The sequence below is a fragment of the Delphinapterus leucas genome, chromosome 7, assembly GCF_059928025.1.
Source record: "Delphinapterus leucas isolate spDelLeu-1000000601 "Yukka" chromosome 7, BTC_Dleu_Yukka2, whole genome shotgun sequence".
Taxonomy (NCBI): Eukaryota; Metazoa; Chordata; class Mammalia; order Artiodactyla; family Monodontidae; genus Delphinapterus; species Delphinapterus leucas.
This window is the reverse complement of record NC_143135.1, coordinates 95,172,263-95,198,168: the sequence shown is the minus strand read 5'-3', so window position 1 is coordinate 95,198,168 and position 25,906 is coordinate 95,172,263. Positions and strand designations below refer to the sequence as shown.

At 57.6% G+C, this 25,906-nt stretch overlaps 1 protein-coding gene across 3 annotated transcripts in view; it reads right to left on the bottom strand.

Annotated features, from left to right (window-relative positions):
* PHLDB1 (pleckstrin homology like domain family B member 1) overlaps window positions 1-21,547 on the bottom strand; it is a 45,717-nt gene extending 24,170 nt beyond the window's left edge. For 2 of the 3 annotated variants that reach the window (XM_089915659.1, XM_089915657.1), the window contains exons 1-7: window positions 15,776-21,133; window positions 15,003-15,126; window positions 13,895-14,065; window positions 6,501-6,626; window positions 3,465-4,813; window positions 767-1,048; window positions 59-199 (exon numbers count right to left, since the gene is read on the bottom strand). In XM_089915659.1, the coding sequence (XP_089771785.1) occupies window positions 59-199; window positions 767-1,048; window positions 3,465-4,813; window positions 6,501-6,626; window positions 13,895-14,065; window positions 15,003-15,126; window positions 15,776-15,976 (2,394 nt within the window). In that variant the 5' untranslated portion in view covers window positions 15,977-21,133. Of the gene's footprint in view, window positions 1-58; window positions 200-766; window positions 1,049-3,464; window positions 4,814-6,500; window positions 6,627-13,894; window positions 14,066-15,002; window positions 15,127-15,775; window positions 21,134-21,157 lie in introns of those variants that run through there. The other variant, XM_089915658.1, reaches the window with a different exon arrangement.
* Between the last annotated feature and the right edge of the window lie 4,359 nt (window positions 21,548-25,906).

Here is a 25,906-nt window from a genome sequence, read left to right as displayed (position 1 = left end):
CCACTCTGGGGCCATCACTGTGCCCGGGGAGAAGCCCAGCCAGGGCCCTCGCTCTCACCTCTCGGGCCGACTCCTGCAGCTGCTGCTCCAGCTCCTTCACCCGGACTTTCAGCTGCCCCACTCGCCCCAGCACCTGAGCCCGCTCCTCTTCCAGGGCCAGCACCTCTCCCTGGAGCTTGGCACTAGGTGCATCTTCGTGCTGGAGGGGAGGGGAGCCATCAGCTAGGGAAGCCTCTAGAGCCTTCCAGGATGAGACTAAGGAAATGGATCCCCATTTCTCAGGGTGCTCGGAAGGGGCAGCTGGACTGAGATAGGAGGAAGCTCCCCTCCCCGCACAGGGAGCAATACAGCTTGGCTAAAAGTAATAGACTCACCACCGGGTGCCAGGCCTGGGTGGGGCTCCGAGGAAAGCCAGGTCATAAAGCATATTTATAGCTTGGGAAACTCATCAACACCTCCCCCTCTTCCTTGCCTCCTCTTTTTTTTTTTTTGGCCCCGCTACTGGATACGCAGGACCTTAGTTCCCGGAGCAGAGATCGTGGAACCCACACGCCCTGCGCGGAGTCTTAACCAGTGGACTGCCAGGGGAGTCCCGCCTCCTCATTTCTACACCCTGATGTCGTCCCAAACTTCATATACTTCCCCCTCGCTGGGCCTTGGCATCCACCACACACGCGTGCCTCCTCGGCCTGCGGCAGGCCACCCCGAGTCCCACCTCCTGCTGGGTCCCACCTCCTGCTGGGCCCCACCTCCTGCTGGGTCCCACCTCCTGCTGGGTGCTCTCCGTGCTACTGCACTCCTCTTTGAGATTCTCCTCATCCGAGCGCTCCACAGTCTCCCACAGGCGTTGGGTGGCACCTCCAGGCTCCTCGTTGCTCCGCGCAGAGGCCCCAGTGCCCCCCGCAAGGCCTCGTGAGGGCCTCCGGCCGGCCAGAGCCAAGGCTGCGGCGGCCTCCCCGATGCTGGGCAGCTCCCCGGCCTCAGGTCCCCCGTCGGCCCGGCTGTACTCGGCGCATAAGTTCAGGATGGTCTCCAGGCGCTGGCGTTCCTGGGGAGGGTGGACAGAGCAGGGCGTAAGGGGAGGAGGCCGGGTCCCAGGAGGGCTAGAGCCAGGCATGGTGTCCCGTCAGGAGAGAGGACTAGGACACTAGGGGCTCGGGGTCAGAATCAAGTCAGGAGAGCCCAGAGCCCAAGGTCTGGGGAGGCAGAGGGAAGGAGGGTGGGTGCCCCAGAGGCGGGCAGGAGGAACCGGGCTGTCGTGCCACCTGCCCACGCGGCCAGCCCCTCCCGTCTTCCTGTTTCCTCTCCCTTCTCATTCTGTCCCAGGGTGGGCTTCCTCGTGAACACACAGGGACACACCCAGATGCACCCAGAAACACATGCTGGTAGGCAGAGTAAAGAACACAATGAGACACAGATAAACACGCAGGTGTTCATGCTGACACGGATACACGTAGATCCAAAGACACCTGGGCCCACAGAGACACCGCCACATATCAGTACCGACACACAAGGACACAACATGTACCCCGGGCCTGTATTAACAGGCAGCTACACAAAAACACACCAGTCCTGACATGCACAAATGCACACTGGCACACACACGGATAAACACAGTCTAGCACACAGACAGGTGGGCACAGACCGACACAGGCAGGGCCGGAACGCAGACCCAGGGGCCCACAGGGACCTGACACAGGTTTACACAAAGATGTGCTTAGCGTGTATACACCCTGCCCGAGAGGCCTGGGCCACAGCCCTCCTCATGCCCATCTCAGCTCCAGTCACCCTCTGGCAGCCCCTGGCTCCTTCCCAGCAGGCCGCGCAGCTGCCAGCACTTGAACGCCTGGGCCCAGGTGTCAGTGCTCCGTGGCCCGGCTGCTGCATCCGCCCCCTCCCCACACAGCCCACCCAGATACCTCCCAGGGGCCTAAGAAGGTGAAGGAGGGATAGTACTCCAGACTTGGGGCTTCCCCCAGACTCTCTCTGGGGTCCCTCAACCTCTGGTGTCTCTCACCAGTTTGGCCAGGACCCCCCAGACACTTACCCAGCTTCCCTCCTGCTGCTTACCCAGTTCCATAGCAAGAAAACCAGGAACAGAGTCTCAGCACCCAGGAGGCTGGGCCAGTGCCTCCGCCCCTGCCCCAGGACCAAGATAAGCAGCACGGTGGAGGTGGGAGGGGCAGGGCAGGCAGCCTCCAAGATTTAAAGTGGCAGGTGGGGCAGGTAAGGGCTGGGGAGGCACGTGCGGCGGGGCAGGGGAGGGGGCGGGAAGGCTGAATGGGGTTGAGGGAGGCTGGCCCCACCACTCTGCCTGTGCCAGGTTCACTGCCCCCTCTCCAGGATGAGACCCTGGCGAGGGGCAAGCACTCTTGTCTAGGCCAGGCAAAAACAGAAGATATAATAACTTAGAAGACTGGGGGTCCTGCCTCATCCCTCCCGGACCCAACACAGACACAAGGTCCCACACCCTCACCTCACCCAAAGCTGTCCCAACCTCTTCTGAAAGGACTCCAGGCAAACCTCCTCAGTTCCGATTCTCCTCCTCAAACCAATCCCAGTGTCCCTGGGCCCCCAGGAACCCCGTTCTTCTGCTCGCAAGGGAAAGAGGGCAGAATCTATTTTCCTGTGCACATGCTACAGCGTGGACACACCAGCCAGCGCCCCTCAAGCTCCCTGCTCTATCTGGGGAATCCCAGCCCCCACCCAGCTCAGATGCCATCTCCAGGACAGCTGCCCAGAACCACACCCAGCCCCCAAAGGCACCCACACGTGTGCGCATGCACACACACACACACACACCAGCACACATAATTACTATCACACAGACTGACCTGGATCAGCCAGGGGCTGCCCATCCTGTTCTCTTCTTCTCCCCCTGCCACCCCCATTTCCAGACAATCCAGCATGGGCCAGGATGAGGAGCTCCCACCCATTTATAGAGGCCAAAGAGAAGCAAGAAAGAAGGACCAGAGGCTTTTCTAAAGAATAAGCCTTGGAGAGACAGGAGACGTGGGTTCCAATTCCAGCTCTGCCAGAACTTGCTGTGTGACCTTGCACAAACCCATTCCCCTCTCTGGGCTTCAGCCTTCTAATCACTAAGACCTGCTTCTCAAACTGAGACGTACAAAGCTTCATCATAAATGTGGTATGTTTTCCTAGAGCTTCATTGTGTTCAGGTACATAATGTGAAACTTCTTTTATACATGAAAACAAACACTGTGTTATGGAATAAATGCAAAGTGAGCATGAATTTGAAATAAGGCCTTAGAGACTTCAAAGAAAGTTCTTGTCCAGGGCACCAGAGCCTTGAGATACTGGTCACTATGGTGTATCCCGGAAGTGAAGAAGCTTGGGAAGCCCAGGCCCTGTCCACGGGCCCCTCCCTCCCTGCCAGCTGGCCCGCCCACACCCTGGCAGAGCCCCTGTCATGGATGCCAGCAGCCTCCCTGGCATCCGCTCACCAGCCTCTCCATCTCCTGCTCCCGAAGCCGCTCTTGGCGCTGCCGCCGGTGGTACTCCAGGAGGTCATCCTCGTTGTCACTGATCTCTGTGATGCTATTTTTCCGCTCCCGAGTGACAGGCACCCGCAAGTCCCCGCTGGAGAGCTTCCTCTGGGCACGGGGGCTCTGGTGGGGTGAAGCCCCAGTCAACGAGCCCAGACTATAAGCCGGGCTCAGCCTGCCACTGAAGCTGCCCTTGCGGGGTGCCAGGGACTCCCCTAGTGTGGGTGAGGGGCTCCGTGTCCTACGGCCCCGCGCCCCCAGTGTCACGGAGAAGTCCTCTGGTGAAGCCCCATGGGCTGCCCAGCGCCGGGGTCGGGGACTCTCTGCCACTTCCCTGGTTAGTTTGGGATCGGGGGTGGTCCGCGCGGGCATGGGGGAGAGAGCCCTTCGGGACAGAGATGGGCTCAAGGGAGGCAGTTCTCTCATACTGTCCAGGCCCCGCCGGCCTAGGCGGGGGCTCTCGGGAGGTTGCAGGGTGCGGGTAGCGGACCCATCGGAAAATGTTCGGCCCACCAGCTGGCGTGAGGGGCTGGTTGTCAACACCCGCTCAGTGCCCGGCAGCTCCCGGAAAGGGCTGGGAGGGCGGTCCTGGAGCGTGCCAATCTTGTTTCGAGGAGCAGGGACTGGTGGCTGGAACTTGGGGCTGCCAGGAATGCTGGTGGGTTGGCCACGGGCACCGGAAGCCTGGTATTCACTCAGGCCAATCGCCACCAGGGGCAACTGCCCCCCCACCCGGGGGCTCTCGGCGGCTCTGCAGGCCACTGCCAAGACAGTGGCTGCAGGGCTGTCTGTCCGCAGACCTCGGAGCCCAGGGCTGGGCGGCCTCTCGTGACCCCCCTTCCTGCCCAGCCGGGGGCTCTCAGAGGGGCGAGCACCACTGGGTCGGGACTGTGAGGGCTGCAGGGCTAAATGGTAGCTAGAGGACCGGGCAGGCACCAGGGGGGGCATGGAAGGGGCTGGTTCCTGCCCACTGGGGGAGTGGCTGGCACAGCTTCCGCTGCTGGCTGGTGAGGAGAGCGGAGAGAAGGCTGGAGAGGTGTTCTCATAGCTGGAGCCCACGGACATGGCACCGGGGCTGGTCGGGGGGGACAGCAGGTAGCGGCCACCATTGGCCATCGGTGACAGTGGGGAAGTGGCGGCAGGCTTCTTGCCAGCAGCTCCAGGCTCCTCGAGCACCAGTGAGTCCATGATCTCCTGCAGGTCCTTCTCAATAGAGCTCACCAGGGAACTGTGGCTGCCACAGGCTGAGGGTCCCTGGGTTGCAGGCTGTGGGGTGTGGTTCCCGTTCACCAAGCTTTGTGATTCTGCTGAAGGAAAACGCAAAGAGGCCTCAGGACCTGGTCTGCATCTCCTAGGCCCTAGGGAGCTGCATATGCACAAGAGCGAGCACTCCCATGTCCTGCCAGCAGAACAGGGCTGGAAAGGCTCTGGAGAAGCAGCCAGGAGATCTGGGTCCCAGCGCCAGCTCCGCCACTAACCTGCTGTGCAACTTTCCCAAGTCACTTGCCCTTGGTTTTGCCGTCTGTGAAGGAAGAGGGCTCTCCTGGCTCTGACATTTTATGACTTAGGACAGAGTCGGCAACACGGCCAGGCACTCACCCTAAGACTAGGTTCCTCCCTGCCTTGGTTTCTTCAACCTCCTCAAGCTCCACTTCAGGAAGGGCAGGTGGACCTTCTGCAAAGGGCATGGGGGCACGCTGGGGAGCGGGCCAGAAGTTCCGGGGAGGACGTGGTCCCAGTCCAATAGGACATAAGGGCCTCCCAACACAGCAGCCGAGACCCAGGAAAACACACACACAAATCCTCCAGGGCTGGGCGAGGGCTGTGTGCAGCACCACTTTCTCCAGTCGGAGGCAAGGGAGGGGCCTGGCCCTAAAGGCCAGTTCCTGGAAGCCAGGCTGGGCAGCAACTAGGTGCAGCTCAGTGCCTCCAATTAGCCCGTTAAGCCATGCCAGCAAGAGCCTGCCTTTGCCCTGCCCCAGCCCTTGTCAACCAACCAGGAGTCTCTGAAACCACTGCCCCAAACAGCTGAGGGAGTGGCATGACAAGGCCAGGGTGGGAGCAGGGTAAAGCTACCCAGGGAGTGGACTGGGAACCCAAGCTTCTGAGCCTCCAAGGGCCTAGAAAGGAGAAGAAAAAGGCTTTGCAAGACTGAGTCTGGATCCAAAATTATGGGGACTGTGTGGGACCAAAGGCAGAGGGGTTGCCGTGGATACTGGTGATCCCAGGGACCACCCATCTTTCCTCAGATCCCCAAATGATCCATTGAAGCCACTGATGCCACCCTGCTAGGTGCACCTGACACACATGTCCACCTGTCCCAGTAGCACGCTGACACCTGTCATCCTACAGCCATCTGAATACCCGTGCAAAGTCTGGGGTGGCAGGCCTATAGGCAGCCTCCTGATCTGCACCCAGCCCCCTAGGCAGCTGGGCTGAGGGGGGCTGTGCTGGCTCCCTGGGACAATCACCCAACTCTCCTCTGGGGATCAATAATTCACACACAAACTGCAGCTGCTCCACTGAGACACCAGCTGGCATGGCATGGCCTGGGGGTGGGGCAGGGCCCAAAGACATGATCACAAGCAGGTGGGACCCCCCCTCCCCACCCCAGAGCTTACAGCAGCTCAACTGGATGCTTCCTTCTGCCCCCACAGGCCACCCTCAAGGGTGAGGCTCCCTGGTAGTGACATAAGAGGGTCAAGGTCCCAGACACCAAGGTGGCACCTTCCAGGGCAGTGGGACACAGGCCGGCATAGCCCCCCATCCCTCAGGCACATGATTCCCCAATTCCAGCCAAGCAGCACTTCTTGGATCTCTTCCAGTGGTCAGACTGCCTGGCACTCTCCACCAGTGGCCCATGGCAGGTGGCAGCAAGCCCAGATCACGGGTATTGTCCTGCCCTGACACTGCAAGTGCGGCTGGAGTGGGCAAGGAGGAGGACTGTCCACGGGGTGCCACCAAACTAGCCACGTGCCCCAAGTGGGTACCTACCCGGGCCAGGACTGTAGGGGGGTCCAGGGGCCCGGCCCCCTGCCGGAATCATGCTCTTCATCCACTTGGCTTCAGCCGGGTGGTTAAAGCGGAGGAAGGTGGACTGACCCAGGCACAACATGCAGCCTGCAGAGAAACCAAACACTCGGAAGGGCAGGCAGAGCTGAGGCAGCCCTCACCCCGCAGCACCAGCAGGCTCAGCCCAGGCTCCGAAGAGTCATCCCCACCTGCACTCAGCGGCATCCACTTGCTCCAAATCTGACTCCCCCCGTGCCGGAGGCCCCAGCCCAGCTCCACAGCACAGGGCCGAGGGGAAAGAGCTCTGGTTTGTAAGTCCTAGTCCTAAATTTCCTTCAGACTACCTGTGAGATCTTCAGGTAGTCACTTCACCTCCTTGAGTCTAGTTCTCTCATCAGAAAAATGAGGACAAAACCACTGACCTTGCAGAGTTAGAAAGACAGTGTATGCCAGTGCTCTGTAAGTGGAGAAGGCTCTCCAGAGAACACAGACACCCATGTGCCTCCCATCAAGATCCATCTATCTGCCACTTGGGTGGAAGGGTCAGTTTGAGAGGCAGCAACTTCCAGGATCACAAAAAAGCTCTGAGATAGGGGACAGGGAAACACCATTGATCAGGCAGATGCCCCTGCGGGGACCAGAATTCGCTTCCTTAAGAGAGCTGCCACCCTTTCTGACAGCCGGGAGCGACTGCTACCCTCCTTCTCCTTCTGTCAAAGCGCTCTCTGGCCTGACATCGTCCTGCTCCTTGGTCTCCCCTGGAATGCAGCCAAGCCTAGGCCAGTGGGCCCAGCCTCAACCAAGCACATTCCTAGGCAGTAGACACAAGCCCAGTCCTGCCCATGAAGTGTGAGTGCATGGAGGGGGGAGGGCATGTGGGAGCCAGAAAATGTAGCCAGGGGCACCGGGAGTGTGCACAGTGACAGGTGTGCCCACCGCGCCTAAGCCTGTCTGGCAGAACTCCTCCTCCCGGCCACACCAGGTGCTAGAGGGCTTCTGCAAAGATGCTCTGCTGGGAGAAGCCAGAGACCTGGTGCTCTACCACCCACTCTTCCAATTTGTCCATGCCCTTGGCCCCTGGCCCCAGGCTCCTCTCTACCCTATCTGGTGCCACTTGGCACCCCAAGCTTCATGCCAGTCTGAGCTAAGACTGGCAGGGAAGTCTACATTCCTGGACGCTGAGACAGTTCAGCTCAGGCAGGCCACAAGGGCATGGGGCATCCCAGGCCACGTGGGTACCTTGGCCGCCCACTGAGGTGCTCAGGAGCCTGTTGGGGGGCCCTGGGCATTGCCACGGATCGGGGGCCAGCAGGCCGAGAAGCCCATAGCAGACAACATAGTAGACAAAACCACCCACTTCTCTGGCAAACCCACGGGCCCTCCCAGGCAGGCACCAACAATTCTAAAGGCTGATGGGTGGTTAGGAAAGGAGGGAGCCTTCCCTGCCAAGCCACCAATCAGAGGCGCTGATCACAGAGTACTCATAACCGGAATAAATAAGAGCCAGCCACACTGTCCACCTAATTACAGCCACAGCTGTTTCAGAAAAGAACCCTGCATTCCCCGCCCCCTCCTTTCAGCCATTTAACAAGCTAATTAATGATGAGTTTGCAGGGTCTAGACAGACCCACTCAACCCTAGGTTGATGGGGGGCAGGGAGAGGGGGGCGGGGCAGATCAGGAGCCTGACCACATAGTCCAGACTGGGAAGGAGGTGGGGAGTCTGGGTGGATTCCAGCCCATCAGTGCCAGGCCCACCCAAGGAGGCTGTGGGCACCTACGGACCCCGGCGCTGGCCCCTGTAGCTGTGAGTTCCCTGCCCCTCACCCTCCTCTATACAAGGGGTGTGGCTATGCTGCCTCTGGGGCTATAAATAGGTGATACCAGGCAGCAGAGCTGGGTCTGTATTAATAGAGCGGGCAGGAGGGCAGCGGGACTGACTGCAGCTCAGCTCCTGCCCAAATCAACTTTCTATTTGCACTCAGGGGCCCCAGGCATGGCCCCAACTCTGGTCCCATGCCCCCAGGGGCCTGGAAAGCCTATTTCTGGGAAGAAACCTCCTCTCTGCCCACTCCTGCCCCACACCTCCAAAGGTCAGCCCACTCACGAAACCCAAGAACCCCTTCTCATCCAGGCAAAGTTGTGTTTGTGCCCCTCCTCCCCAAAGGGGCTCAGGGCCCAGCTGTGTGCAGGTGGGTGCACATCTGGAGGGAAAAAAACAAACGGGGCAAAAGAGAGGGTGGATCCTATCTCTGAGAGATGCAGGGGGGAAACACTACACACAAACACACTCTCATCCCGGCTCACACACATACACACTCAGAAACACACAGATATAGGCAGACAGCCTCACACTCAGAGCGACAGTCACTGCCCTGCTGGCCACACAAATAGAATGAACTGGCCAAAAGGCGGCTGGGGCGAAGGGAAGATGGGAGGAGGGGCCTTGGCTCCTTCCATCCGAGACCCCTCTGAGCCGTAACACAGGCTCCGCTCATCCTAACCAGGACCCCTCAACCCCGTAGAGAGGCAGGTCCCACGGAGGGGACCATCTAGTGCTGGGGAAAATGAAGTCTGCCCCGCTGAGGAGTGGCCCCGAGCCCAGGCGCCCCACTTAGGTATGTTCAGGGCTCACACACACGATCGAGCCTCACGGCCTCAAGCTCCCAAGCGGGGCCAGGGACCCGATCCCCCTCCTCGCACGCTTCCCCACCCCCTCCACGCCCCTCCCAGCCCGAGCTGCTCCGCGCCCGGCTGCCGGGGCTGCGGCCGCCGGGGGCTGAGGACTCACCACCGAATCCGGACCTCCGGACCGCTCGCCCCTGCTAGCTCGAGCCTTCCAGGTCCCCGGCCCGCCCCGGGCCTTTGAAGAGGCGGGCCGACCTCCCGCGCCGCCGGCTCCGGGCTCGGAGCAGCGAGCGGCGAGGCAGCGAGCAGCCACCAATGCCCGGGGAGGGGCGGGCCGGCCACTGGCGGCGGGGGAAGGGAGCCCGGGAGGGAGGGACAAAGGAGAGGAGGAGGGGAAGAGGAAGTGATGGAGGAGAGGAGAGAAGAGGAGAGGAGAGGGGAGCGGGATGGAGAGGGCGGGGCGGGGCGGGGCGGGGCGGGGCGGGGGAGATGCGGGGAGGAAGCCAGCTCAGAAGTCCTGAGCCCGGGTCAGGAGTAGAAGTGGGGCAAGGAGGAAAGGTTCCAGGGAGATGACAGAGAGGAGGAAAGGTGAGAGGTAGATACAAAGGCCAGAGGGTGAAGAGCCAGGAGGCAGAAGTGAGGGGAATTGGGGTCTCACTGAGACCCCTCTGTGGCCAGAAGCCACCAGAGGCCTAGGAGGGGGCCGGCCCAGCCCTGGCTGGTCACTTTGGGCCAGCCACACCCTCTGGCCTCGGGTTCCTTATCAACAGAGTGAGGAGGCTGAGGTTAAGCTCTGACAGTCCATGGCTCCATATATTAGAGAGAAGAGTGAAACTCCTGGGAATCCAGCTAAGTCACTGGGTCCAGCTCTGGCCCTCAGTCTGCCACCATGACAAGTGCAGGCCAAGGCAGTGCTGTGTGCAGTGTGCGCAGCACTGAGCCCGGCCCCTGTCTCCACCCTAAACACCTCCTCCTTTGCCCCCCTTACCCCCACCCTCCCAGCAGTTCACCTCGCCCCATGACCCACACTGGACCAAGGCACGGCCTCTTCCAAGCCAGCCCACTTCCCTGGGGCTCCAGAAGCCAACCCACCTCCTTCCAACCACAACCACCAGTCGTGCTAGCCCCGCAAAGAGCTCTTTCACCCCAAGGAGGTACCCTTCCCATCTGGAAACACAGTGCCAGCCGCCTCTGGAGCCCCCAGGACCAGGCTGAGGTTCTGGGCCAGGCAAGTACCTACCACCCAGCCTGGGTCCCAGAAAGTTCCTCTCATTCCAGGGACTGGCCTCTGGACACCAGAACCTTAAGGGACACACTGTGTTCTCTCAGACGTCTTCTGTATGCTCAGAGCTCACATAGCCCCACACACTTTCTCCCAGGTACACACCAACACCTGCTCAGTCACACAGACACCACTCGGCTGTGCATACTCTGAGTCACACAGACACCCCAGTTAAACACGTCCTGTCTCTCACACACATTTATTCTCAAACATACCACCCCTCAGGCACCAGCCCCTCTCTTGGTTATACCCTCACTCAGGCACAGATAGCCTTTCACTCAATCCCCAGAGAGACTCTGAAGTCAAAAGTCAACCTCCTTAGAGAAACAGTCAAACAATTTTTCCGCCCTCACTGAACTCCTACCCACCCAGCCATACTACACACACACACACACACACACACACACACACACACACACACACACACACACGTGCGCGCTCACACACTCACATACAGCTTACTCCCCTTCTGAAGGAAAAAGGAAAACCATATAGGGTCAAATGCAAAATAGGGGGAGGGTTTAAAAAAAAAAAATCTCCTCAGGAAATGTGATGCATCAGTCTGGAAACTGTGACGGCCGCAGCTGGACAGACCCAGAGACACAGAGGAGACCGCCAGGGAGAAATGGGGCAGGAGGCAGACACAAAGAAGTGGGGAGCTAGGAGCACTTGCTTTTTCTCTCCTTCCTTTGAGCTTTATTAGTCAAGATCTTTATCAGTCTTATAACAGAGGACAGTTGGAGGCGTCACTCCCATTTTACAGAAGGAATTAACTGACAGCTGGGTGGAAGAGGAAGAGGCTCAGTGTCCTGGACCCCAGAGGGAGGCAGCTGGATAACTCAGGAATCCTGGCTCACCAGCCACATTCCAGGGAGCCTCCCCTGCTGGCCCTCAGAGAAGCCCCTGCCCACCAAGGAGGCGCCTGGGGAGTGAAGGAGACTCCAACGAAGGGCTGGCAGTGAATGCTGGGAGAGGATGAGGACCTTCTGTCTAGACAGCCTGGTCCCTGAGCTTCATGGCTTTCCGGGCCCTTCCCTACTTGGTCCCCTCCCAGATCTTTCATGTGGTCTGGCGATGTGGTCTCGGGGCGGGACAGCCTAGACCCAGATATGATATTCCTCCTCATTTCCTTGGTCCTCTTCCTAGCTCCACCTCTTGTTCTGTAGAGAGAGGGCAGCGTGGGATGTCCCAGGATACCCGGGGATAGGACTGAAAGCAGGATCTTCCTGGCCCCCATGTCCATAGCTCTAGCTAAAGGTTGGCATCTGTTTTCTGCCTGCTTCCCCCCACCCCCTGGCCAGGCATATTCCTGCTGGAAGAGCCTGTCACTGCCACCCTGCTCGTGATGACGTGTGCCTCTCCAATTGCCTATGGCTGGGCCCAGTGCCCAGAATGATGCATCCAAAGCCCGGCCCAGCCAGAGAGGGCTCCTTGTTATTTCTAGGGTAGCCCTCTGTTTTTCAAAGAGGGGGGTCCCCCCTACAAGGCTGGATCGGGGAAACAAGACAGGGAAAATGATCCTCTTGCATATATGCCCACAGATAGGCACGTGGCCAGTGAGTTCTCATATCCTCACAGGCGCACACACGGACACTTCGTTACCATCAGCCCTGAGTTCACCCCTGCCCCCAACTTGAACACTCTGATCCATAAACACAAGGAAAGACACAAACACAAAGATACACAAGCCCAGAGGCACAAACACATCCGGAGATACATAAACACACTCCAGTTACACAGACACATAGAGATAGCACATGCACCCCCGAGCCACCCAGTTTCCAGGGAAACGCGCTCCCAAGAATGTCCGGAGTGGGGCCAGGCAGGGCTGGGCTTGGTGCCTTGCTCCAGAGATGAGACAAGGAAACCCTCAGCTCCTGGAGCCCAGGGGAGGGGTAGTGCTGGGGAGAAGAACACCCGTTCCTTTGTGCCTCTGCCTACCCCTCCCCAGGCTGCCAAGCTTCTGAGACAGGCGAGCCTAGACAAGGCAGCTATGGGGGTGGAAGGGAGTGAAAGCGAAGGGGGTTTAGGGTCAGGAGAGAGTGGGAGGGTACATAGTTGGCAGGGTGGGCTTTTGGCTGGGCAAGAGTTGGGGGTCACTTGGGCCACAGGAAATGCCTAAGAATTCCATCTTGGCCCAGGCCCTCCCTCTTCTCAGGGAGCTAAATGCTGCCCTGGGAAGACCAGGCAAGAGAGGCCTACAGAGCATCGGTTCCTCCACCCTGCTCACAACGCACAGGGGAAGAAAATTCTTGCTCATGAACGTGAGGGATTTGGGGCTGGGCTCCTTCTCCAGCCTTCTTTGAACTCTGCCTCTGCCTCTCCTTGCTGTTCTACTATCTCACTTCCACGTACCCAAATCTTGGGGAAGATGCTCTCTTTGAGATGGAAGAGTACGGTCAGGAGCCAGATGGCATCACAGCCAAAGCCTCAATTTATGGGGGTTCCTCCTCTTATCTGGAGTCAGAGAAGCCCTGGAGGAGATGAGGGCCTGCTTGCTGCTGCTCCTGGCAGACCTATCTCCCTGGAGTCAGTTTTCCCCCTGACACTCCCAAAGGCAGGAAGGTTGGGTCTCCTGGGTCAGCCCTGAAGGGAGAGACCCCAAGAGGTGTGAAGAGAAGGAGAGAGGGAAACAGTGGAGTGGGTGGGATTTCCACTGCAAAGGAGCTTCCAGCCATTAAGAGGTAAGAGTCCCAAGAAAACACTGCCAGGACATGGGTCCTCCTACTTAGATCCAGGCTTAGTCCAAAGCTCCATCCTCTACCCCCCAACCCAAATCCACTTTTGTCATCCCCCTAATATGGTGCTTCACTGTATACATTGATGTCCAGGGCAAACACACCTGGTTTATCAGAGTGCTACCTGGCCAACCCCTTACCTGCCTGGTCACCATAGTAACCGGAGGCCCAGTTTTTAGAGCTCCCTTACACAACGGAATGGTCTGTTGCTTTGGGAAACAGGGTGGTAACCATATTCATGACCCAAAAGCTACTGTCAACAGTGTTTTAACAGGAGTGAGTGTGTCCTCAGATTTTGCCATCAGATTTTGCCCTTGTCCCATCGCCATTGTCCTCAACAGCTCCCCAGCTTCAACAGCCTTTCAGAACAACTCCCTCTTGGCATCATGGAGCCATGTGCCACTTTCCCCTCGCTGCTGCTCCAACTGCTCTCCCCTAACGACTACGAGTGACCACTGCACCACTCCCCATGCCCTCTGAGAGCAGGAAGCAGGCCCTCTTCTCTCCCCACGGTAACAGGGTGGGGACGACCAGAGAAAAGCAGGTTGAAGACAAGTCTGGATGCTGGAGGGGTTTCGAAATGCACCCGATCCAGATGCACCTGAGCACCCCACCCCCAACTTGGGCACTCAGGCGGTTACCATGGCAACCAACACAGCAGGCTTCCCCTGCACCTGTCATGCACAAGCTTTTAAACAGCTCCCTAGGTTCGGGGCTGTCAGAACTTACCCTGAGTGAGTCGGGTGGGCTGCCGGACCAGGAGCCCATCAATAGTGCAGGCATTGCCGCAGGGGTAGAGGGTGAGGGTGCCCCGCAGGTTCTCGATGTAGCAGTGCTCTGGAGCCAGGCCTGGACCCTGCAGTGAGATGTCCCTGGCTGCAGAGCCAATCACTGTCCTCCCTGAAAACAGGAGGCAAACTGAGTCAGAGGGGTAGTCCAGGCTGAGCTGGCAGAGAGGGGCAAGGAGGGCCACACTGGAAATCTACTGCCACCTCCTACTCCAGGGAGAATCACGGGCCACACCTTTGGGGCCCCTGAGCCTGGTCGAGACAGTAAGGGGTAGAAGCTCTTCTCAGACCCAGAGATGAAGGCCCGAAGGGCACAGTGGATCCACAGATAGAGTAGGGAAGGGGGACTTTTCTGCAGACCTTCCCTTTGTCCCCCCAGTCCTCCCTCCCTAAGACATTTTTCTCCTTCCCCATTCTCCCCCATCTTTTCCTCAAACTCTCTCAGCCTCCTTCTTTTCTCCCTCCCTTCTGCCACCTGCAACCCTTGCCCTCCCTCACTCCCCTCTCTTCAGTTCAACTCTCCCCGGGCTTCCGCAGGCACAGCCCCTCCCCCTGGCAGAGCCCCCGGGACCGGTATTTGGAGAACGTGGGGAATGTAGTATCACCCAGGCAACAAGTGCAACCTCGAGAGTAGAGAGGAAGGGCAGAAGCCGCAAGGTGGAAGGGGCTGTGCCAGGGCCTAACTAGGAAGTCTGCTCCCACTGCCATCTCTCCATGTCCACCAGCACCTTCTCCCATGTCAGGCACTGCCCTGGAGGGGGCCCCCTTTCTTCTTGGCCACAGTGGTTGCCAAGAGCCATGTGCTCTCCTGTTTCAGTGCTCTCCTCCTGATTTCTAAGCTGATCTTTAATCCCAGTCATGGAGCCGGATTAGTCTGGGCAGGCAGAGACAAGGGAAGCAAACTGGTGGGGTAGGTGGCACGGCCTCCCATTTGGGGGAGGTGAACACTGCCAGCAGGTATCAAGAGGGCCCCAGCACATGCCAGGATCCCAGGGCAGGAATGTCTATGGGGATGGAGGGGTGGCAGGTCAGATGCCCCCCAGACTCACCTTCCTCCAGCGGCAGAAGAGTGATGGCCGTGCTGAGCCGCCCACTGCCCAGGCTCACCAGATGGGGTTTGTCCGTTTGCACTTTCAGCCCTTTGCCTGTTTCGATCAGGTCCAAGGGTCCTTTCTGCAGGTAGTGGAGGTGGGGGATGAGCATCATGAGACTCCTGGCTGGCACCTTACCACCCTAGTCCCCGTCCTCACACCAGCACTTGCTCTAGCACCTACGCTCTCCAAAGGGCTCTGACGGTGTAGTGCAAAATCTTGCACAGAGCAGTATTCCACTAAATTGTAATTAGATCTGAATCTAGGCCACTAACTCGTCCCACTGGATTTATCTCAAGTCTTGGTTTAACTGCCCCTTTTGTCTGTTAGGACAGAAACAGGAGAAAGGGGAGTGGGGAAGTGCTTGGTAAGAGGAGGGGCTACTGGTAGAGGGGACCGATCAAGACTTGTCCCTGTAGACCTGTCCGTGGCAATCCACTTGGCCATTGTTTGCCCCTGTTAAACTAAATTACAAGAGAGGGCAGGGCCTGGATCGAGGAGAGAGATACAGCTCAGGGTCAATCTGTAAAACACTTCCTGACTTTCAAAGGGTATTTTCTGGGTGAACCAATTAACCTAATTCAGCTAAAGACTTAGCTGTTAATAGGCTTGGGACCTGGGGAAGAGCAGAGGTGGTACCGCTGTCATCCTTGGGCTGGGACCACAGGTAGGTAGAGGAGTCAGCACATCCTCACCAACAGCCCGCTTGCCCCGCCCCCAACCACACTCACCTGCACCATAGCTGGGGTCTTGCTTCCAGGGCCCACTTGGTTCCTATTGATAGTGTCCATTGTCCTGGGGCTCCAGAGCTCCTGCGGACACAGCAGAAAACAGGTGAGGTGCGGAGGCCAGGGTAGAAAAGGGCAAGGAGTAGGCTCTGTAGCAAGGTTCTCAGGGAAGGGGCAGGCCCGTGTCACCGTGGTTTCCAGCATGCTCCTGCTGAGGGAGGAGTCGAGGCAGCTCAGGAGCTTCCTGGGGGAAGGCGATGCCGCCTCTTCAGCTGTGGCGTGGATACCACACCACACCGGTCCTGGCCCTTGCCACACACAGGAAGCCCCAAAAGTCCTATAGGGCCCAACCTGTACTGCTGTACTTTCTTGCCTCTGACACCCAGGACTCAGGCCTTGGCAGCTGAGGACCCTCACACAACTGGAGCCGTAAGCAGGGTGGGGGAAATCTACCTTAGCGGGAGAAGCAAGTCCAAGGAAGCCCCTCCAGGGACACTGGTAGACAGGGGGCCCCAGGTGGGTGGCAGGGCTGAGCAGGAGCTCCCTCCCACAGCCTTTCCCTCTCCTTCTTCTCCCTTTGTCTCTTTTCCCAGGCGTCTCAGAAGGATGTTTTCTTAAAGGAGACACACGGGAAAAACACAACTATTCCTGCCATCTCTTTGTCTCAATTCCTGCACCCTCTCTTCCCCAGAAAGCAATCTTACCCCCAAACAGTCAGCAAAAAAATAGAAACCCTCCATGGTGACTAGCACTGGGAATATAGGACTCTGGGGATCTTCACCTGATTTGGTGCTGTAGGAAGCTGAGGTCCTTAGAACCAAAGGTAAAATACTGATAGATTCCAGAGCCAGAACCTGAACTCTTCCTCACTCATCGCTTTCTCCCTGGCTCACAGTTTTGGTACCTGCAAACTCTGAGGAAGGACCTCTGTGTACTAATAGGTACCTACATGCCCATCCTTGGCCAACTCACTAAGGCTCGTCTGCTGCTGAACAATGTTTCTGGGGAAGTTGAAAAGAGTGTAACTGAATGTAGGGAGGGAGACGTAGGAAAGCAGGGTGCCCCTCCACTTTCTCTTCCAGCCATCTTCCAAGGGACTTGGAGAAGAAGTCGGGGGAGGAGCCAGCATTCCAAGTAATGTCTGACCCTGGCAGTGGGGCCCAAAGGCCTTAGCCATAGTTACTAATTTTACCCTCCCGGCTTCCACCCTTCCGGACCTGGACTGCATCGTCTCCGTCACCATTTCCACCCAAGCTGGCGGAAGAGAGGCTGGAACAGGGCCTGGGGCCCGCCCCAAGTCTGCCTGGGAAGAGGGAAGGCAAAGGCCATTAACCTACACCAAAGCTCAAGGTGGCCTGGCACCTCCCCAGGAGACCTGGCCAGGGGGAAGAATTTCCAGGGACAGAGACTGCTGTACTCAGGGAAATCCCTCAGCATTCTCTGAGGGAGGAGAGGCAAGAGAGTGGGTTGGGGATGGAGAGTTTCTATAAAAGAGGGGGTAAGAAAAACAAAACGATAAACAATGGTGAAGGAAAGGCATCATCACTTAGTGGAAAGAGCTTTAGACTGGGGTACAAGAGCCTTAAATTTTATTTTATTTTATTTTATTTTTTAGAACCTTAAATTTTAATCCTGACTTTATTATTTATTAGCTGAGAGATCTTGGACAAGTTACTTAACTTCTCTGAGTGTCAGATCATTCTCTATAAAACTGGAATAATGATTTAAAGAAAAAACACCCACTACTTGCCTGGGGCTAGGGGTGGAATGGGGAGTGACTATAAATGGGCAGATTTGAGGGGGGTGATAGAAATGTTCTAAAACTTACTTGTGATGACGGTTGCACAGATCTGTAAATACACTAAAAATTACTGAATGTACATTGAAATTAAGTGAATTTTATGGTATGAACATCATACCTCAATAAAACTGTTAGGTTTTTGTTTTTTTTAAAGATGATTGTCTGGAGATTCAGGTATTACATGAAATGACACTCTGTGAAGTGCAAAGCACTATAAACATGCCAGTTATCAGTATGAGCTTCATGATCTTGAACAAGTCACTTCACCTATCTGGGCTTCAGTTTCTTCATCTGTCAAGTTGTCATTATCACTCTGTGAGGTGGCAGTAGGTGTGCTCTTTTATTTACACCAAGGATTTCAAGTGCAGATAAAGATTGTAAAGGAATGAGGTTGATGGGGAACAAGAGTGATTGGAGGGGAGGAGAGAAGGGAATAAGGAGGTGAAAGAAGAAGGAGAGATAAGGAGAGAGGTGTAGGGAGAGACAGAGAAGATAAGAAAAGATGTAGAGATTGGGAGGCGCGGGGCTGTGGCCCCAGCTCCGAAACCTAATCCAGGTGAAGTGGAAAGGTACACCAGACCGGCGCGTCCCAGCACGCGGGCGGCGCTCTGACCCAGGGGCTGCGCAGCGGCCGGGAGAGCAGCCACGGGGTGGGGGGCGTGGGGGACGGGTCGGGGCGGGGGCGCCTTCTCCTCCCACCCCACCCCCCCTGGCCGGGAGTGCCAAGCGGGCTGCTCCGGGGCGCCTCCCACCGGCCAACCTGCTCCCGTCCCACCAGGCTACCCACTACCCGGGGCTGTAATTACCCAGCCCGCTCGCCCAGCCCGGCCTCCGCGGCCGCTCTGGGAAACCCCGCCCCGCCCGCTGCCAAAAAAAGGCCCCTGCGGTGCGAGTCCAGCTCTCGGGGAGGAGGGACTGGGGGAAGCGCCGCGGTCAGCCTCGGCTCTCAGTAGCCCTCCTGCACCGCGAGCAGAGATGCCCAAGCTCTTCCTCGGGGTCAGGGTGGCAGAGGCCTGGGTGTCTGGAGGGCCCCTTGTGGGGCGACGCCGGGGCTCCGGCAGGTGACCCCGCTCCGGCCCCTCCGGCCTCTCGGCCCAGCGCGAACGCCCGAGCATCCAGGCCACGGGGGATCAGCAGCCCTACCCGGTCCCCAGCTCTCTGCGCCTCGTGGGGCGCCCAGAGTCACCGCTTCGGGGGTCTCGGCACCTTAGCCAGGGCGGTGGGGGCCCAGGGAGCGGCCGGAAAGGTCTGGAACCGACAGGCACTGGAGGAAGTCCAGACTCCAAATTAGGCACCAGAAGAAAGGTCCGAGGCCGGCCCCGGAGCGAAAGCGGTCCCGGCGGAGCCCCCGCACGGGTGCTTCCGCTCCGGCCTCACCTGTGGCCCCGGCGGCCAGCCCAGGCCTCGTCTCGGGCGTCGCATGGCTGTGGCCCGAGGCCTCCGGGGCAGAGCTGGGATCCTCTCGACCCGCCGCCACCGCCTTCGCCCGTCCGGCGCACATCCGCCCTCGAGGAAGGGCCGCCGGCGGAGGAAGGAGCCGGGAAGGGAAGGAAACTGAGGCTGGGAGCCCAGCGGGCGGGGCGTCGGAGCCGGGCGAGGGCGGGGGAGGGCGTGGGGGAAAGCCAGGGACGGAGGGAACTTCGGGAGAAGGAAAACGAGGGGTCTGCGGAGGGACGGGGCGGGTGGGAAGACGAAGGGATTTGGAGGGAAATAAGAAAGAGGGAGACTGAGGGATGAGGGAAAAGGAGGGCTGGGGAGGGAAGACTGAGGGCAGAGGATGGGGAGGAGGGGAAGGAGGTGGGAAACCGGATAGAGTCCAGGGGACGCAGAGGTGGGGGGAGACGGGGACGGAAAGGTAGAGGGACTGGGGGACGAAGGAGATGGGGGAGACTGGGGACAGAGAAGTCCTCAAGGAAAGGGGGTGACGGACCGGGGGAGCAGTCGAAGGTACCCAGGGCCGTGGAGGGGGAGACCGGGGGTGTGGTGGGAGGCGGGGCCCTGGAGTAAAAGAGGGGGCCGGAGGGCAGGCCGGGGGACCCAGGAGTGGGGAGAGACCGTAGGCGGGCAGCCGGGGCTGGAGGAGGCGGCGGGACAAGGCGAGAGTGTAGTTCGGGGGTGTGATTTTACTTGTGTGCGGGGTGGAGGTGGGGTGCCGGAAAAGGGCAGCTCTCCGAGGCCGGGGAGGCCGGGGGACTGAGTTGGGTTTCCGCACGGAGGGCTCCCTGCTGCCCCTCGCCGCCCTCCCCAGGGCCGCCAGGTGGGACAAGGCCGCAGTGTTGGGCCGCCTGCCGGGCCGCCCCGCCCGCCGCTGACGCCGGACAAGCGGCCTTTCTTTGGCCGGGCGGGGAGAAGGGGCCGCTTGTTTGCCCGGCGGGGGAAAGGGGCGGCCCCCAGACACCGCCGGCTCCCCGCGGGCGGCGGCGGGAGGGGGGCCGCGTGTGCAGCATTTGTGTGTGTGTGGGGGGGGGGTGCGTGTGTAACAGTCGGCCTGTGTGAGGACTGAGTGCGTGATGGGTGTGTGTGAACGGCGGGGCCGCGTGTGTCGGGGTGCGTGGCCCGGGGAAGGGCGTGAGCCGCAGGTGTGAATGTGGGCTTCCTGGGAGGGCTGCGGGTGCTTGGCGTGTGTGTGGAGTCCTAGGTGTGCGCTGGGTCCCACACTTGTCACGGCGGAGAGAGACGCAGCTGTCCGCGTGGCGTGTGCGGTGGGAAGGGTGCGTGGGTGATGCCGGGTGGGGCGCCGAGTGTGTCTGCGCGTGGATGCCTGACGTGGTGGGGAGGTTGGCTTTGTGTGTGACCGGTTCGATGAGTCAGACTCCGGGACGGCTGAGCTAACGGGCCCAGTATGCAGCCCCGCCCCGGCGCCCTGGGTCCCCCGTCGGACCGCTCGGTCTCCCGGCCCAGGCTCCCCTCTTGCCCGCCTCGGCGGAAGCGTCCGCGGGCGCCTCGGCCAACCAGCTGCCCCAGACCCCCGCCGCCCCCGGCCGCCTGCGCTTCCGTATCCCGGAGGAGCCCGGAGGACCTGGCTCAGCCCCGGCACCAGGGAACTCCGCAAGGGATTCGAATCTGGACCGTGCGGGCGTGGCAAGAGCGGAGACTCACTGCCCCCAGCTTCCCCCCTCTGGCCTCCCAGACCCCTAAAGACGCGGGGCCTTGGAGAGGGCCGGGGAAGCCTCAGATGTGCCACCCATCTCCTGAACACACGCAAGAGTCCCTCCCGGACACCACTGCTTCCAAGCCGGACTCCGCAGCCCCTTCCTGTCCGCCAAGGCGGCCCGGCCCGGGACTGGAGCTGAGATGCCCCGGGAGACACCTCCGCTCCTGGTGCAGGGCTCTCAGCCCTTCTGTCGGCGAGAGAGGGGAGGTGTGGGGAGCAGGCGGACGAGACCCCGCGAGTGTCACCCAGACGTCTGGGTGCCCGAAGGAGGGTCTTGGGACGAGGATCCGCGTTCCCCCCGGGGGGGAGAGCGCAAGGGCCCCCTCTGGCGGCGGCGCGGGCGGCGGCTCGGGAGGGCAGGAGCAAGCAGCTCTCGGGAAAGCAGCGGAGCCCACTCCGCACAAAGCCTCTCGCGCCCCCACGCACTCACCTGTGGACCCCCTCCTCCCCTACCGGTTTCTTCCTGGCTCTTCCAGCCCAGAGCTGATCTGAGGGCTCTCTCCAGGTCCCTGGGACTTCCTCTTATCCAGTCCCAGCCGCGCAGCGAGCAGGACCCGCACGCGTAGTGGGGGAGAGCGTTCTTACCTCGGGGGGAAAGGGGGACACTGGTTCCTTCGCCTGGCTCGGCCGCCGCGGCCCCAGGCTCAGAAGGACACTCTTGCTTTTCCCTGGGAGCCCGCTGAGTAGGAGGAGAGCGAGCGGGTCCCGCCTCCCTACCCCACCCCCCCGCTAGTCCCCGCCCCCGTCCCCCGTCCCGTCCGCCAGGCCAGCCGGAGGAGACGCCCTTGTGGGACCGGAGCCCAAGATCCCCCCACCCACCCTTTCCCATAGCAGCACCTCCCCCCCCCACCCCCGGCCTGCACAGCGCCCGCTTTGTTCATCTCTCTGCAGCTGGGCTCTCCACTACCACCACCACGTACACACCCCTATCCCCACTCACCCTCCCCTTCGGGCTCTCCTAGACCACCCTCCACCCCTAGGCTTTAAGGCTCTTCTGAGAAGGTGTTTTTGACAGTTTTTCTCTAAACAACCCCCCCCCACCTTTTTTTCCCTCACTTTAGATGCCTGAATCCTCCATGAGCTCCCAATGAACTTCATGGTCGCAGCCCTACAACATAGTCTCATCACCTCCAAATATCTGCTGAGGGCACCCAGGTCTACTCTCTGTTGCCCCTTCTCCTCATCCTACTCCAAGCCCCTCCACCATGACGACCTGTAAGTGGGGTGGATAACTCTGCATATAGGGTGTCACAGATTTTCCTAAGGATACGTATAAGGAGGCACGGTACAGTGCCATGCAAACTGTAAAGCACAGGAAAGCTGAATGGAATTATCGTCTTACCCCGTGTAGCTCCACCCTCACCACAACCTGCAGGATTACACGTGGGAGACAAGCTGTAGGTTTACTGTTGAGCACACCATCCTACAGCAGTCTGGGTCTCTGTAGGAGCGAGCGAGGGGTTAATAAGGAAGAAGAGGGGGGCACCGAAAACCTAAGGTGACGCCTAGAAACTGAGCCTGGTTGAAAGTCATTCTCCCCACCCGAAATCCAAGCTGACAGAGGATTCTTACCTTGCAAAGCCAGCTCTCGCCCCAGGAGACTGACAGGGGAGGCCCTAGGGAGCTGAACGCAGCTAGACTGGACCTCTTTAACCAGCACTGGAGGGACCCCTGAGACTTTTCCTCCCTGAAGGAGAGGAAGGAGAAATCCCCCAAGGCTGGCATAAATTCCAGTGAGGGAAGGATAGCAGAAAATAATTTGTCCTCTTTGGGATGGACAAATCTTGCTCTGATTCAGTGACTTTAGTGTGTACCCTCCCTGCCTAACCCAGGAACAGCAGAAGGTTGAACTGCAGGAATCTTTGGTCACTCATTGACAGGGCCAGCATTAGCAGGGGGACCCCCCACGTCTGGAGGCTGGAGCTGACCGGTCTAGAAGCAGGAGGGGGTGGGACGCTCTCTGCAGCTACCTGCTATAGCTAATAGAGGTCAAACTATCAGGCTTCAGCATGTGCTGTGGGCACCAGGAAGCCCCAGGATTTGGCCTGGGGTGGAGGAGCGGTGTTGGGGGTGGAAGCCTCTTATTCTCTTTCTTCATACTGTTTGAGGCTCATAACAGTATCTTAACTCTGACCACCTTTTTATGAGGCAGATCACAACAGTAATTTTCAGGCTATTCTGTTTAAAAAAGAAAAGAAAGAAAATGAAACAAACCCCAAACTTGTTGTATCTTATGTGCCAAGACCCAGAGTTTGAGGGAAGAGGCTCAGATTGGGGTACCGCAAAGGCTTTTCACATAACTGTTTCACAATTCCAGCTCTTCCTTACCGTCTTGGTCAGGAGGAATTTCAGGGAATAATCAAGGCTGCCACGGAGGCAGGCGATGCTGAGGCAGGGGGTTGAAACATCACCCAACTGCTCTCTGTCCTCCCAGCCCAGCGGCCAGCTGACCCCATGATAAAGGTTCTGTGCAATGTGTCCTCACTCCTGCTGTGTCGGGGCCCTATGTTCCCACAGTTAGAGCACTCAGGGGACTTCAGACCTACCATCCCCACCCCGCTCCACATCTGGAGCCCATCAAAAAACTCAGTGCTCTCTCACAGTTACGCAAGAGGTTGAGCAGCTGGGAGCTCAGAAAGGGGGAGGAAGAGAGAAGAAAGCAGAAAACAGCTTTCCAAGCATGCTTCAGACTTTCCGAAGTGGAAGCAGGGGGAGAGGGCAAAGGCTGGGTGTGGAAGGAAGAGTGGATTTTTTAAGGCCCTCTGCACTTGGCTATGAACGTCAGGAGTGGACTTCCACACCCAGCCTGCCTTTGCCACGGCACATTTCCCAGCTCTGTCCGTCCTCTGAAATTGTACACTCTCCAGCCCCAGAAAGAGGTGATTATTGCTCATTACAGCAAGCAATCCCTGTAGATGCACACCCTATCCCAGGAAGCTAACCTTTCTGGCCTCTTTGGATCCTGAACTCAGGCATCATTAGTGTAGGTGTGGTGGCAGCAATGATGCCAAGTAACTCCTCACTGCATCCAACTTGGAGAAAAAGTTCAAACCTTTCTTCACTAGCTGCAAAAGAGCAGAAGCTCTCTTCTCAGCTTGCCTTTGAAGCTGCACAATTCACACTTCCACCCACAGCTAAGGTACGTCCAAGCTGAGTGGGAAATTTGGGTAGGACAGAAGACTGGTCTTATTTACCTTCCGTGGCTCAGGACCTTCCTATGAGCGGAAAAGAACAAGCATTCATTCAGGCAAAAGAATGGGAAACAAGACCTATTTCCATTTCTCTCATTGCTTTGAATTGGTAACACTTCTTTTTCAAAAAGCCCGTTAACCTGATCTCAGATTTACATCTATGGGAACTTCCCAGAATTGGACTAAGCCTTAAATAACCACATAACCCCTGCCCTATGAACAGCAAGGCAAAGAACTTTCCTTTTTGACCACTGAGGGCAGAGGTAGGGGAGTGGCCCAAGCTTCTGAAAACCGCCTGGTTGCTTGATTCTTGTTTGAGAGGGGGCAACAGATCAGTTTGGAAAAGTAGTCTAAACTTCCTAAAGGCCTGCCTCCACATCAGTCACTAACTCCCCAGGGTGAGATGTGAAACTGACTCTTGTAGACATGCTATCTGCTCTTGGGTCAGGAGCAATACACAGCAACCAACCTACTTGTGGATCTTCTAGGAGTTTCAGAGAAGCTCTACAGCTGCAAATATATTTACCAAATGGGGCAAAAAGAGGGAATGAAGGGAGAGGATGGTTGTAGTGAGAGATGTGCATAGTACAAGGGAGTCAATTCGGAGTTTTTGCTTCCTTTTGAGCGATTCCTCTAAAACCTACCAGACCAAAGCTCTATTCCTCACCCTCATTGAGACCCACGTTGAGTATCACTAGTTGCAGTTGACACCGACCTACCTTAGCAAGAAAGCTTTGTAAGGAGGTACAGCCATTGCTTCCAGTTCTTCAATCTTCCTGAGGATGGGGACTCCTCCTATTTTCCTCCTCTTCTCCTCCAATGAGCCCTGCAGATGTAAACTTTTTTTTTGGCCCCGCCTCGCAGCATGCAGGATCTTAGTTCCCTGACCAGGGATCAAACGTGCACTCCCTGCAGTGGAAGCGCAGTCTTAACAACTGGACCGCCAGGGAAGTCCCATAGACTTTTAAGAAAAGCTATTCTCTTTCAACCCTGGAAATCTCTGAGAGCCTACCCAGTGTGAACGTTAAATTAATTGGAGGGCAAAGTTTCCTGTAGAGATGCATGGGTTGATAGATTTGGGGTTTGATACTGTGAGTAGATGAATGACAGACCTTTTTTTTAAAAGGAACTCACCTACCTCCCTACCTCCTCTGTGTGGAATTAATTAACCCAGAGCAGGAACCACAGACCTCCTACATTAAACAGAATGCCCAGTCAGATCTAATTATTTTGTTAGTTTCCCTCACAAGAGGCCAACAAAAACTCCCCTTGATGCTGTGGAAGGATCAGCTGCCAGTCAGAGGGTGTGGTGTGGTTTTGGTGTGCTTCATTTCACTGGATTAACGTTACAGCCTCAGGGATCCAAGCCACACTTCAGCAACATTAAAGATACTTGCAATTTCTCTTGCAATTTCTCAAAATCTTGGCTTTCACCATTAAAATAAAAACTTATTCATTCCCGAAACTTACTATTCATCAGAGATTTGCCTTCCAATTTGGTGACATTCAATAGTTTTTCAAGTTAAATAAAAACAAAGTAAGGAAGAAGCCTTTTCTGAGGGAGTTATCAACTTCCAAGGAAGGCCTTCATCACTCATGCCTGCATCACTTACTTCTTACCACTGTTTGTCTAATGGGGAAGAGAATGCTCCAAGATATCACCAACTATGGTTATTCTTTAAAGATGAAGCCTCATTTTTCTGACTCTACAACTGGCTCTGACAAAATTAAGATCAAAAGCCCATAAGTGGCATCAAATTCAAAAGCTACACTGTCAGGAGTGCATGTGTATGTGTATATGCTCAAATGTAGAAAAATACACAAGACACAATACCTGTAATAGGGAGAAAAGGCAATGAATACTCTCAGATAGAGATTATTTCCTCTTAAAGAAACATATCATTAATTTTTAATCTTAGATCCTGTTACAGCATTCTGAAGACACCAGAGAAGACACCAAAGTATGAGAGTCAACAGTCTAAAAAACA